The following is a 13,295-nucleotide window of genomic DNA, read 5'->3' on the forward strand; positions in this document are numbered from 1 at the left end:
GCCCACCCGAACTTAGGTGATCTGAATAAGCTCGCGAGCCAGCTCGATACTTTTGCGCATCCTTGGATCTGAATCAAGGCAAATCGTCATTTTTGCGTTGTCGGATCTCACGGGTTTTGGATTCCGTAAGTACCTCCCCAGGCGATCCAGCGCCATTGCTCACACAGAAACAGGGGTGTCACTGTTCCTGTCACTCTCCAGTCTCCAGTGACATTGTTCAGTGCCAATGCTTATACATAAACAGATGGGGTAGCAGTGTTCCTGTCACTCTCCAGTCTCCAGTGACATTGTTCAGTGCCATTGCTCATACAGAAACAGGAGGGGTAGCAGTGTCTTGTCACTTGACAAAAATTGCCTGGAAATGATTGGAAATTAATGTTATTGAGGTTAATAATAATATAAGGGATAAAAAAGAGCCAAATTATGTGATTTTAGCAAAAAAAAATCGGGAACCAAAACCAAAACACGCAATGGCGGTTTTGCTAAAACCAAAACACGAACTTAATCCAGATCCAAAACACGGGGGTCAGTGAACATCTCTAATTTAAGGCAACATTTGTTAACTGATAATACATATATAAATACATATATATGTTTTTATCTCACCTTTTATTAAATTCCATCTTTGTATATGGTCACTGTAATGATGGTAACTGGGAACTCTACTGTATTTTCCTGTGCCCAGCATATAACTGTACTCTGCATTTATCCTCTCTTTATGTGTGTATGTGGCAAGCAGTGTCAATGTTGGTGTTCCTGTCAAACTGCTGTGAATATGTTCTATGAATGCTGCATCAATTGTTCATAGAACGTGTCTGCTGTAGTGTGACAGGAACCGACGTTTACACTGCTTCAACAGACATATATAAGCAGAGGATGAATGGAGGGTCCCTGGTGCCGTTATATTAGCATTCAGCAAACAGAATCCATATTCTAATTTCCCTGAGATATTAGTGCATAAGCCACAGTTATCATTTCTAAGTAAGTTAGAAAGCAGAATCTGTATAAACATTGTTTTTAAACAAATGCCTGTTTAGGAATTGTTCAGGAATAGTCCAGTTACCTTTGCTTGTAGTGCGAATAATTTCTGAAGTCCACGTTGCAATTTGTTTGGATTTGTCTAGTGGAGAAAGGCCTGAACCTTTCCTTAGTGACACCATGTTCTGCATTCCCCAATCTGAGTCCTGAAAAGGCTTAGTCCACCTAGATGCCAGAGATTCCATCACAGGCCCGGAACAGGCGGGTTGTGACATTTCTGGTGTAGGGGTGAGCAAAGCTTTACTTTACTGGCCAACAGCTGTCTCCACAAATGTTCCTGAACTCTAGCTAAGCAAATGTTTAGATCCACTGTAAATAAGATCCGATAGTGCTATTGAAGGTTTCATATTTTAAAGCATCTTGCATAGTTCCCTGCTTTTGTAATAAGACGGCCCACATGCTTTGTCCATTCTATATGATTGTACAAATTTAGAAAGAGGAAATAGGAATATGTGGGAGGAGCAAAGGTGAGTCTTTGAAGGCTTGTGTAGAAGGATGAAAAGATATATTTGGGAGGGGTGAAAAGCTGTCCATATACAGGCAGTCCTTCAAGCTATTGTATTTTTCATTAGTTTCAGATATTAGCTGATGATCAATGGTGTTTTGGCTCCACACACACGCCATGATGTGGTCCAGTTTGATCTAAACTGAACAAATTGAACATACATGCTTAAAGCCGCAATCCCAAATAGAGGGTTTATATTAATTTCTTTAAGTAGCAAGTTAAGTACCTTTTTAAAGTAGCATCTGAAGGGGAGTCTAGTATGGCTGCCAGTCAAACAGGCAAATACTTAGATGCTCAACTTGTCATGTGAAGGCAGAGGAGTGAGAAGGAAGGGAGGATTTTCCAGTGCAGACAGAGCTCGGATTATTACATTATGGGCCATGTGACTGTGGTTGCCATGGTAGTCAAATGGCAGAATTTTAAATAATTAATAGCAGGCTGAAGAAACAAACCAAGGAAAATGCTAAATTCCAAGATTCTTCTTATTGCCTGCCACAATGATTTATGTAAAATAAAAACAAGAAAAATAATTTTAATATTTTTTTGCATGGGATTGCTGCTTTAAGAAAACGATGGTAAGCGTTTTAGGTAAATAAGCAACTTAATTTCTATTATCTCTACAAAATGGAGGTTGAATAAGTTTAACTTGTACTGATTGTACAATTATAGGGCTTGTCTAGTTGTTATGCATATTGAAGGGGGTTTTATTTTGTATGATATTGAATCACTGTTAAGGCAGCTCATGTTGTAGAACATATCTTAAAATTTCCACAGTCACCTCAAAGACTTGAAGGTATATTGACTATACTGTGGATCTGAAAAAGTGGAGATGTTGCTTATAGCAACCAATCAGATTCCAGCTGTCATTGTGTAGAATGTACTAAATAAATGATAACTAGAATCTGATTGGTTGCTATAGGCAACATCTCCACTTTTCCAAACCTGCAGTTTAGTAAATTTACCCCTTAGCAAAAGTTAGTTTTCTCAAAATGGAGTCAGCCATATTGTGGATTGAATCAACATCGGTGAGAATGTGGCCTAACAATTCAGTCGGTTTCAGTCATGTGGTTGTGGTTTTCTTGATAGGCTGCATTCTCATAAAGTGCCTCAGTCATTGTTTCCTAATGAATTATTAGATGTCATTCTCACAAAGTACTTCTGATGTCCTTCAGATGACTGTAGAAGTTTTAAAACACGCTCTACAACTGCTTGGATCTCAGCTTTATCAGTGCTTCGACGTGAGCATAACTACATAAATAAAGGATAATAATGATGATAATACTAACTCCTAGTCCAAAGTAAAAATCATTTTATGTTTTAACAATGAGTTTTATCCACTGTAAAATCTGTTGTTGTTTTGTTACATGAAATAACCCGAGCTTCTTTTTATGCATTCCTTTAGGGAGATCCTGGAGTTTCAGGAGCAAAGGTATACTTGTATGATTTGCATTTTCCTATAAAACTCATTGTTTTTATCTATTTCAAAACAAAAAATCACTTTGGGGCAGAAATGTACTTTGCTGACACTTTGTCGCTGCTAATGCTATAAATCACTATGCAGAACATCTGGCAAAACGTTTAATAGTTATTTTTTTTTATTATTCAGTGTTTTAATATTGTGTCCTTGACTGTGAATAACAACTTTACCTACCATTGATAAATCTTCTAAAATTTTGAGTGATAGGCTTTGTATAATCAGTAAAGTATACAGTCAATTTTTTGTCCTTCTTCTTTGTAAGACTTGTCAATGCCAGTTTCTGCAGTGTTATATTGAAGCATAACCGCTGCGAGAGGGTAAAGTCCCACTGTGTGCAGGGGACGGTGAACGTCCGCTGAGATATTTATAGCAGCAGCTTATGTAGTCGTCTCTGTGTGATAAACCACTTTCTTCTTACATTTCAAGGATGTTGTTTGATGAGTGAAATAAAGTGAAAGGCTTGAAAATGTCTTTGGACAAAAAAAAAAAGAAGGAATTTATCAATCACACAGGAGATAATTTGTATTCTTTCCCTAATAACACAATCCATAGATTAGAAGAGAGGTACAGTTTTATAGAAACGTTTGTATGTAAATATCCACATTTGTCCTTCATGTGCACAACTGCAGCCTTCTGTAGCATCTATTATCCGGAATGCTCAGAGTTTTACCGTAATTTGGAGCACCATGTCTAAAATATGAAAAACATTTAACAAATCCCCCTAAATCATTCTTCTATTCATTAAATTGTTTACTGCATGTATCTAGCAGTGCTCCTCACAGTGACTGTAGAAGGAGACACTCAATGATCATACATATATATATATATATATATATATATATATATATATATATATATATATATATATATATATGACCACTGGAAGGCAGCAATAATTTACTTTTTAAATCCCGTTCCTGTATTGATTAGATACATTATTGCAATGGACATCATTTTTTCCTGAATTTAAAATATAAAGCTTTGTACATATAGGTGTTGATGTTGAGGGCTTGAGTCATTAAGGAGAGCAATGCAAAAAAAGAGGAAGTTTGCTACTGGACCAAACCATATTACAATGCAAGGGGTGCAAATTAGTTTATTATTGTGCAAATAAGTTAAATACTGGCTTTTTTTTCATCTAGCACACGAATACTTGATAGCTTTATTTTTACACTGAAATTTAAAGTTGATCTAGGACATGCCCTATCCCAACTATAAATCTGTCCCCACATTTTAAATTTAACTCCCCCTCCAATGCAACATGGTTTTCCCAGGTGCAAAGTTACTCCTTTTTTATGCTTTGCTCTCCTTTATCTTAATGACTCAAGCTCTAAGTGTTTAATACACATTCTTAAAGCCTATTAAATGTTCTTTGACACTGACAGCCCTCAAAAAATGTATTATTACTGTACACACACTTTCTGATAAGCATGCGCTTTGGTTCGCTAAACGTTAATTTTGTTTTGTGAAATACAAAGAAGCTGTGTGGGAACTAGAGATGGTCACTGACCCCCGTGTTTTGGTTTTGGATTCGGTTTTGGATCTGGATTACCGTCGTGTTTTGGTTTTGGTTTTGGTTTTGCAAAACCGCCATTGCGTGTTTTGGTTTTGGTTTTGGTTTTGTTTGGTTTTGTTTTGCTATTTTGTTGGAAAATACATGTTTTTGGGCCTAAAATAACCCAATTTAGTGCTCCAACTGTTTTAGAGATAAGTAATCTAATTGTTGAGGTAATAAATCATCCAAAAAAACTGTTTAATTCTTCGTTGGTAGGCCTTCATTTATTCTACACACAAAACAGATTGTCTTCCTCTCCATCTATGCATATTGGCAATGCAGCCATCGTCTTTGGATGTATATTACACCCTACACTTATAGTTAAATATACAAAGAAATGGAAAAAGACAGTTTGCTTTCTGTCTCTATAGGCCCCCCTCCACTTTTTTAAAAAAACCAAAAATTCAGCCATTATAGACGGTACAATATTAATTGACATGGAGAAAGCCAGTTTGGTTTCTGTCTCTCTAGGCCCCCCTCCACTTGTATAAAATACCAAAAAATCCAGCCGTTATAGACTGTACAATATTAATTGACATGGAGAAAGCCAGTTTGGTTTCTGTCTCTCTAGGCCCCCCTCCACTTGTATAAAATACTAATAAATTCAGCCGTTATATACTGTACAATATAAATTGAAATGGACAAAAGCAGTTTGGTATCTGTCTGCATCAGATCCTCTCTCCACTAGGAGTAAAATAGAAAACTATTCAGCCGTTATATAATCTAGAATATAAATAGAAATTGAGAAAGGCAATTTGGTATCTGTCTGCATCATAATCATCAACATCATCATTAGCGCCCTCGTCGCCTACACAAATCTCCCCCTCATCCTCTTCTAATTCCAAAGTGGCATCCTCAATTTGGGTATCACCGGCTACACTCGGGCTATTAAGGCACACATCAGCAGAATGCTCACGATTAGACATCCCACTGTTGGATGGACTCTCCACAGGGATTGTTGTCATTTGTGAATCAGAGCAAATATTCTCCTGTAATGCCTCACTGTTATCTTGCAGCTCGGCTTTGACGCGTAACAGTAGTTGCGCACCAATTGTAGGCTGGGTAACTTTTTGGGATCTGCCACTAATAGCCAAAGGTGAAGGCCTCATTCTCTCTTTGCCACTGCGTGTGTAGAATGGCATGCTTGCAATTTTTTTTTTATCGTCACTTAACTTTTGCTCAGTTACACTTCTTTTTCGCTTCAATACAGTAAATTTTTTTTTGGTTTTTGTTTTTTGCACTAATTTGAAAACACTCTGTTGTTTGACATCGCCTTGGCCAGATGACGTACTGGGAACACTAACATCAGGACTGGTGACAGAACCTGGTTGCTCATTTAGATCATATGTGGACTGCTTTGAATCCATTCTGAGCGCAAACCACTGGGGAGTGCTAAAAATTATTTAGTAGATTCTGCTGACAGTTATGACTTTTGACAGCCAGAAATATTAATGCACAATTAGGGAGGACACCCCAAAAGCACTGAGGAGTGCTAAAAATTATTTAGTAGATTCTGCTGACAGTTATGACTTTTGACAGCCAGAAATATTAATGCACAATTAGGGAGGACACCCCAAAAGCACTGAGGAGTGCTAAAAATTATTTAGTAGATACTGCTGACAGATATGACTTTTGACAGCCAGAAATATTAATGCACAATTAGGGAGGACACCCCAAAAACACTGAGGAGTGCTAAAAATTATTTAGTAGATACTGCTGACAGATATGACTTTTGACAGCCAGAAATATTAATGCACAATTAGGGAGGACACCCCAAAAACACTGAGGAGTGCTAAAAATTATTTAGTAGATACTGCTGACAGATATGACTTTTGACAGCCAGAAATATTAATGCACAATTAGGGAGGACACCCCAAAAACACTGAGGAGTGCTAAAAATTATTCAGTAGATACTGCTGACAGATATGACTTTTGACAGCCAGAAATATTAATGCACAATTAGGGAGGACACCCCAAAAACACTGAGGTGTGCTAAAAATTATTTAGTAGATACTGCTGACAGATATGACTTTTGACAGCCAGAAATATTAATGCACAATTAGAGAGGACACCCCAAAAACACTGAGGAGTGCTTAAAATTATTGAGTAGATACTGCTGACAGATATGACTTTTGACAGCCAGAAATATTAATGCACAATTAGAGAGGACACCCCAAAAACACTGAGGAGTGCTTAAAATTATTGAGTAGATACTGCTGACAGATATGACTTTTGACAGCCAGAAATATTAATGCACAATTAGAGAGGACACCCCAAAAACACTGAGGAGTGCTAACATTTATTGAGTAGATACTGCTGACAGATATGACTTTTGACAGCCAGAAATATTAATGCACAATTAGAGAGGACACCCCAAAAACACTGAGGAGTGCTAACATTTATTGAGTAGATACTGCTGACAGATATGACTTTTGACAGCCAGAAATATTAATGCACAATTATGGGGGACAACCCAAAAGCGCTGGGGAGTGCCAAATATGAAGAAAAAATAATAAACCTCTATCCTCCTCTCTGCACTAGCGATTTTGGTTAGAGCAATTGCAAGAACAATATTGTATTCTTTCTCTGTCCCTGCTCTAATTAGCCTATGACTACACCCTGCTCTCTCCCTCTGTCAAATGGCGATGGATTGCTGTGGAGGCGTGTATTTATAAAGTTGAAGTATCGCGAGAACCGAGTCCCGAGATCCGACGACGTCACAATGACGTTCGGCCTCGATTTGGATTCGGAATTGGCGGGAGAGTACCGAGCTGCTCAGCTCGGTACTCGGATACCCAAAGTTCGGGTGGGTTCGGTTCTCGGAGAACCGGACCCGCCCATCTCTAGTGGGAACGCACATTAAGTTCATAGTACCTTAAGCTGCAGGGAATCATTGAGACACATTAATTATAGCGCATCCAAAACTCCATTAAATTAAGGACAAAGTATAATGTTTTGTCCACACTTTTAACTAGTGTTATTTTTCAATGCTTGTGTGTCTGAGCCCTAAAGACGGTTTCATGTTAACTGAAAGAAAGAATGGATTCTCTGTAGCGTATTGGTTTGTGTAGAAAACAAACTGCTCCCTGTGTTCTCAATAAAATATCTTCGACAGTACATTTCCCAGGATTTGTATTATTACAGTTGTGTAGCTGCAACCTGTCTACAAGTTCCAGCGCCAGTGCAAGGTTTTAGTGATTTGTCCCTCAATCAATTCTCATCCATGCCAATCCACAACGTCTCTTATCTTGTATGCTGGATATATTGTTAGTCTCTGTTCAGACATAAAATGACAGTAAAGATATCCCACAGAATTCTGGTTCTTCAATGGCAATTTGACTTTATTAGATACATCATCATCATCACCACCATTTGTTTATATAGCGCCACTAATTCTGCAGCGCTGTACAGAGAACTCACTCACATCAGTCCCTGCTTCATTGGGGCTTACAGTCTAAATTCCCTAACAGACACACACACACACACACACACACACACACACACTAGGGTCAATTTGTTAGCAGCCAATGAACCTACCAGTATGTTTTTTTGGGAGTGTGGGAGGAAACCGGAGCACCCGGAGGAAACCTACGCAAACACGGGGAGAACATACAAACTCCTCACAAATAAGGCCATGGTCAGGAATTGAACTCATTACCCTAGTGCTGTAAGGCAGAAGTGCTAACCACTACGGCCACTACGGCACCGTGTGTATCAATGTGAAACATTGATACACAATAAAGTCAATTTGCTTTTTCTTGTATTTGCTACTTGATACTTGCTTAGTAATTGTTACCCACTTGGAGAACTCTGCACTTTTACCAATTTGGGGCTAGATGTAGAGTTGGATGCAATGTAAACTGAAATCGTAAGTGTAAACTGCATCCCGTAATTGGCTCAGAATACTATGCAAATTGCACAAACACACCGCTTTATCTGCCTTATGGGCCGGTGTGCATGATACACTTTGTATCAGCCACAGCGGCCCCATAAAGCAGATAAAAAAATGAATAAATTAATGTAAAAATCAGCACTAGGGTTGGTGAAGTTGTTTGAGAGGGGTGAAAACCTTTTTTTAAAATTGAATTATTTTTTTACTTCTTTTTGTAATACAACAAGGTCTGTTGCACCAGGAGAAATCACCCGCAAAAGATATGTCTCCTAGAGACCAATCCGCGGCTGCTTTCAGCATAGCATGTAAAGTGCATGAACATGCCTTTACATGGCTAGGTTCACCCACTGCCTTCCCCATTCCACCTCTCTAAGCGCAGAAAGGTGCATCGGGGAGATCCGTGTTGGTCGGGGTGCAAACTGAGACGGACGCTTGGCTAAAAGTGCTTTTGGCGCTGATCAGTGGAACTTGTAGTCAACTCTACGTCAGACCCCTGGTGTGCAAGAGTTTTCTACTGTTTTTGCAGACATAAAATAAAAATGGTGAGGGTGTGGAAAACGCTAACAAGTCAGAAATGTTTCTATGCAGGGTGACAAGGGTGATACTGGCAATGCACTTGGTGGAGTTAAAGGAGAACCTGGTGTTCCAGGCCTGCCAGGACCTCTGGGACCAAAGGTTGGTACATCTAATGAGCACGTGAGACCTTGCAGCTTTACATGGTCAATAGATAGATGACATTTAAAGCCTATATACAGTTTTTTAAGGAAATCGATCATATAGATTTTCATATTTTTTTAAATATTTTTAAGAGTATTTTTGTACTTAAAAATATGTTTATTCAAAATAATAATGTTTCTTCTCTATTTACTAATTTTTTATCAAGTATTTGTTAATATGGCAGAATTATTATTACTATTATTATTATTATTATTATTATTATTACTAATGTTATTTAGCATTGTTTTTTTCTGTGCTTGGTGATGTTTCCACCAATATATGAAATACGGAAGCAGTGCACCATTGTATAATAACCGCATCATAGAGATTCCATAAATATATAAAAACTAAAATAAATAAATGATAAGTATATTCTTTTTTTTTTCGTTTATAAAATGTTTTAAAAATACCATAGATATTAACAAAGTGTTGTTGTATAATTGTAGAATTACGATAATAAAGCTTATGAACTATTTTAGAAAAATGTGTTAACTGGTTAAATTCATGATAGATTCAGGGGTCTAGCTGGGCAAGGGGGCAACTGCCCCCCAGGCCGGTCCCATAGTGGGCTACCTTCGGTTGGGTTACTGGACCACCTGCACTTCTTTCCCTTTAATATGTTCCTAATAGGCTGCAGAGCCGAGTCTTGCCCCCGGGCTAACGTTTGCCAGCCCTCCCCTGACTGTGCCTCACAGATTTCTGCGTAAAAGATGGCTCTAACTGTTGAACTTTGTCTTTTCGTAATTCGTCTGATAAGTGATTCATATTTCACTTTAGATCACAGAGAAAGGAGTTTCTAGAAATATGAATAAAACTCACTATGTAGTGTTAAACATCCTCTATCAGATATAAATCCCTTTGATCAGGTTTGGATGATCTTGTTAGTGTGATCACAAAGAGCCAGGATGTAGTTGAACCTTTGTGATAGACAGGTCTAAGAATTTTTCCTTTTCTTTGAAGGCCAAAATATGACAAACCGGCCTTTTGTAAAGCAGAAAGACAACGCTTTCTTTTCTTGTCTTTGGTTTTACATTATTTTTATCGTAACACAAAAGATGGGAAAAGGTCGAAGAACAAAAGCAGCTCTCTGTACATTTTACATTGTATTAGGATTGAGTTTGGTGTACATGTGAGCCGTGCTTGTATTTCTGCGCGGACAAATGAAAAAGGCAGAATAGGACTATGAGTTGGGAGAGGGAGAAGGTCCAGCACTGAAATGATTTAACATTTTAGGCACCTCCTAAAATTCTATTACAACTGTTTTTTTTTATTAGCCGTCAGATAAAAATAACAATAAAATCTGAAATGTAAGCTGCACCTGGAATTTGCAATAACGTCATGGCCTAATTATTTAAAATGCACAAAACTACCACTTGATAGCACTGGATTGTTGTGCTTCGGTTGTCCCTCTAAAATATATGTGCTACTATGGTGGAAACAGTGCTAATGGTTGGCTGAAGTCCTTTAAAAAAATTTAAGCAGAGGAGGAGCATGGCTCTAATAGCTGAATGACGTGATCAAGCGTAGATATATATATATATATATATATATATAAAAATAGATATAGATATGGATATATATATATATATATATATATATATATATATATATATATATATATATATATAGTGTTGTGTACTTAAATAAAATGTGCATCTTTGCTCCATGCATTTTGCTGGGAGTCCCGTGTAAGTTTTGGCTGTGCATCTGTGTATGATATTAGATATGGATGTAACATGTCTGTTGTGTGTCTCTCGTTTAATTTTCTAGGGAGACGCTGGTGTTGTCGGCCAACCTGGAATTCCAGGCACGCAGGGTGACAAGGTATGGTCTTTCTGGCTTGTAAAATGAATGAATTGTCTGTTTAGTAGCTTATGTCCTCTAACTATAGCCAGAATAACTTAGATATTGAATCTAAATAAATACAATGTATATCCAGAGGATAACGCAGCCCCTTGATCAAAGGTCTATGAAATGCATCCTGGGTCAGTCAGTCCATGTTGGCCAATGTTACAGAAAAAGACGACCCATAGCAGTTGCTGTTAGGCTCCGACTTAAACTCATCCATCCAGCCTAAGTTCATGACCAGGGCCGGGCGTTAAGATTGCTTATAGATTATCATTACTGCTCAGACCAAACTGGTCACACGTGTGAGGGCTGTAGTGATCAACCAGATTGCTATGTGTCTGGCCTCTACACTCCTCTTCGCTTCCAGGGAAGCAGATGACCTTACTGATTTGTCGGTGAAGGTCATTTGCACAATGCACCATTATAACAAATCAATTTTGATCCAAATTTAAGTGCAATGTCACTGATTTCTTCCAAGATCACCAAATTGGCCAATCAAATCTCTATGTGGGTTTATTATTTATATAATATATAATTTATATTTATTTGTACGTAAACAGAGTTGTGGGAGTTTATGGCTACAGTTCTCCAGTTTCACATAGATAACACTAAAGTCTGTCACATGTCTAAATGCACCAGTTTTATGAGGAAGTGCACGGATTTGCGGTCTAAGATTGTGGCACCTTAGAGGATGCAAAGGTTCGCACCCTTTGATGGATCGGGACAAGTGCAGAAGATTTTCACTGAAGTGAAAAAATTAGATTTAATTTTGTGGTACGGTATTATTTAAATGGGTTAGCGGGGTGAAGACAGCGCCATAATGGAGGCATTCCCTGGTGTACAGATAGGTGAAACAGCCATTTACTAAAGTCAAAAGGGGTGGAGCTCAATCTGGTCAAAAGTTCAGGAAACCCAACCGTATCCTTATAATGGGAGGCATTTATCACCTTCTAGTGGCGCTTTTGCAGTACATCACATTCAGCCAAAATAATCAAAGCCTTCAAACAAACCAAAGGGGCACAAGTGGGGTCCTGCGATCCCTTCGCTATTAATTGTAGCTTCAAATGAAGATAAACCATGCAAATAACTGGGGGTGGTCGTCTGTTTCCACTGTGCACTTTATCCAGGGTATCTGTCAACCTGTAAATTGACTGTACAATTAATGTGCATGTTGAAATGCATTTGGCAGATAATTAGGTGCACTTGGTGTACAAGCCTGAATGATTTCATGTTTGGAAAAAGGAGCTCTATTGAGTGAATAGAGCAACTAAGAGATGAGACCTGACTGTTGCATTTAGAACTTTTTGGAATGACAACAACATAGGATTTTCACATTTATTAAACAGAGCACAATATGACCTTTGAGCAGAGCCGTAACTTAGAATTCTAGCGCCCTGGGCGAGAAAGACAAATGCCGCCCCCCTAGCCCTCAATTTTAACCAAATTAACCTAAAATATTTCTAAATTGCGCCCCCCCTTCAGCGTTGCGCCCTGGGCGGTCGCCCCTGTCGCACAGCCCTAGTTACGGCCCTGCCTTTGAGTCTTTATGCTTTGAAACTTAAAATAAATAAGTCACATTTTCCATAATAGTGTTCTTGTGTGTTAAATCTCAGTGATTTATATAGTCTGATCTCCCAATTGCTAGTAAGGTGACTGTGGTTGAAAATAAGCATATAATAAAGTTACTTCAAACCTAAGCTAGAGATTTGATTCGATTCAAGCTGGCATTGTCTTCAACACCAGTGAAATGTCAAACGTGCTGGCGGTTGATACGTGGTGAATAATTTGCTGGCGGGGTGGGGTAAATCATGGACACCCCATTGACCCCAAAGCATTCAGTTTGTGGTGAACGCAAGTAAATAGAGCAAGCAGTGTGCAAGAAATGGCACCACAACACAAATGCTCCTGACCATAAGTGTATATTGTGTGTGTGCTGTGGTCATTGGAAACAACACGTTCCACCTTAATATCTGGTTATCTAGCATCTGACTGAAAAAATAGTGAACATCTCATTTAAGTTTGTTCATTTTGAATTACATATGCAAATTAACTATTGTTTTCCCTTAATACCAAACATTTCATCTCCTGAATCTTAATCATTAGCAATGTGTAACTAATTCTTCTTTTAAAGCTGTTGAACTGTGATAAAGATTTAAGATTTGTTCACACATACACAATGGGAAAATGGATAGAAATATATGAAAACTAATGCATGTTTTCACGGTGTTTTATTGATGCCGTTTTACTGTGTTTTCTAACGCAT

The 13,295-nt window shown here is 38.2% G+C and overlaps 1 protein-coding gene across 1 annotated transcript in view; it reads left to right on the forward strand.

The window, feature by feature from the left end:
• Positions 1-13,295, forward strand: part of COL13A1 (collagen type XIII alpha 1 chain) — a 141,735-nt gene that overhangs the window by 94,611 nt on the left and 33,829 nt on the right. Inside the window, exons 19-21 of the mRNA XM_075216711.1 lie at positions 2,946-2,972; positions 9,056-9,142; positions 10,955-11,008. Of these exons, the coding sequence (XP_075072812.1) occupies positions 2,946-2,972; positions 9,056-9,142; positions 10,955-11,008 (168 nt within the window). The remainder of the gene's footprint in view (positions 1-2,945; positions 2,973-9,055; positions 9,143-10,954; positions 11,009-13,295) is intronic.

The sequence above is a fragment of the Mixophyes fleayi genome, chromosome 6 (genome assembly GCF_038048845.1).
Source record: "Mixophyes fleayi isolate aMixFle1 chromosome 6, aMixFle1.hap1, whole genome shotgun sequence".
In the NCBI taxonomy this organism is placed as follows: domain Eukaryota; kingdom Metazoa; phylum Chordata; class Amphibia; order Anura; family Limnodynastidae; genus Mixophyes; species Mixophyes fleayi.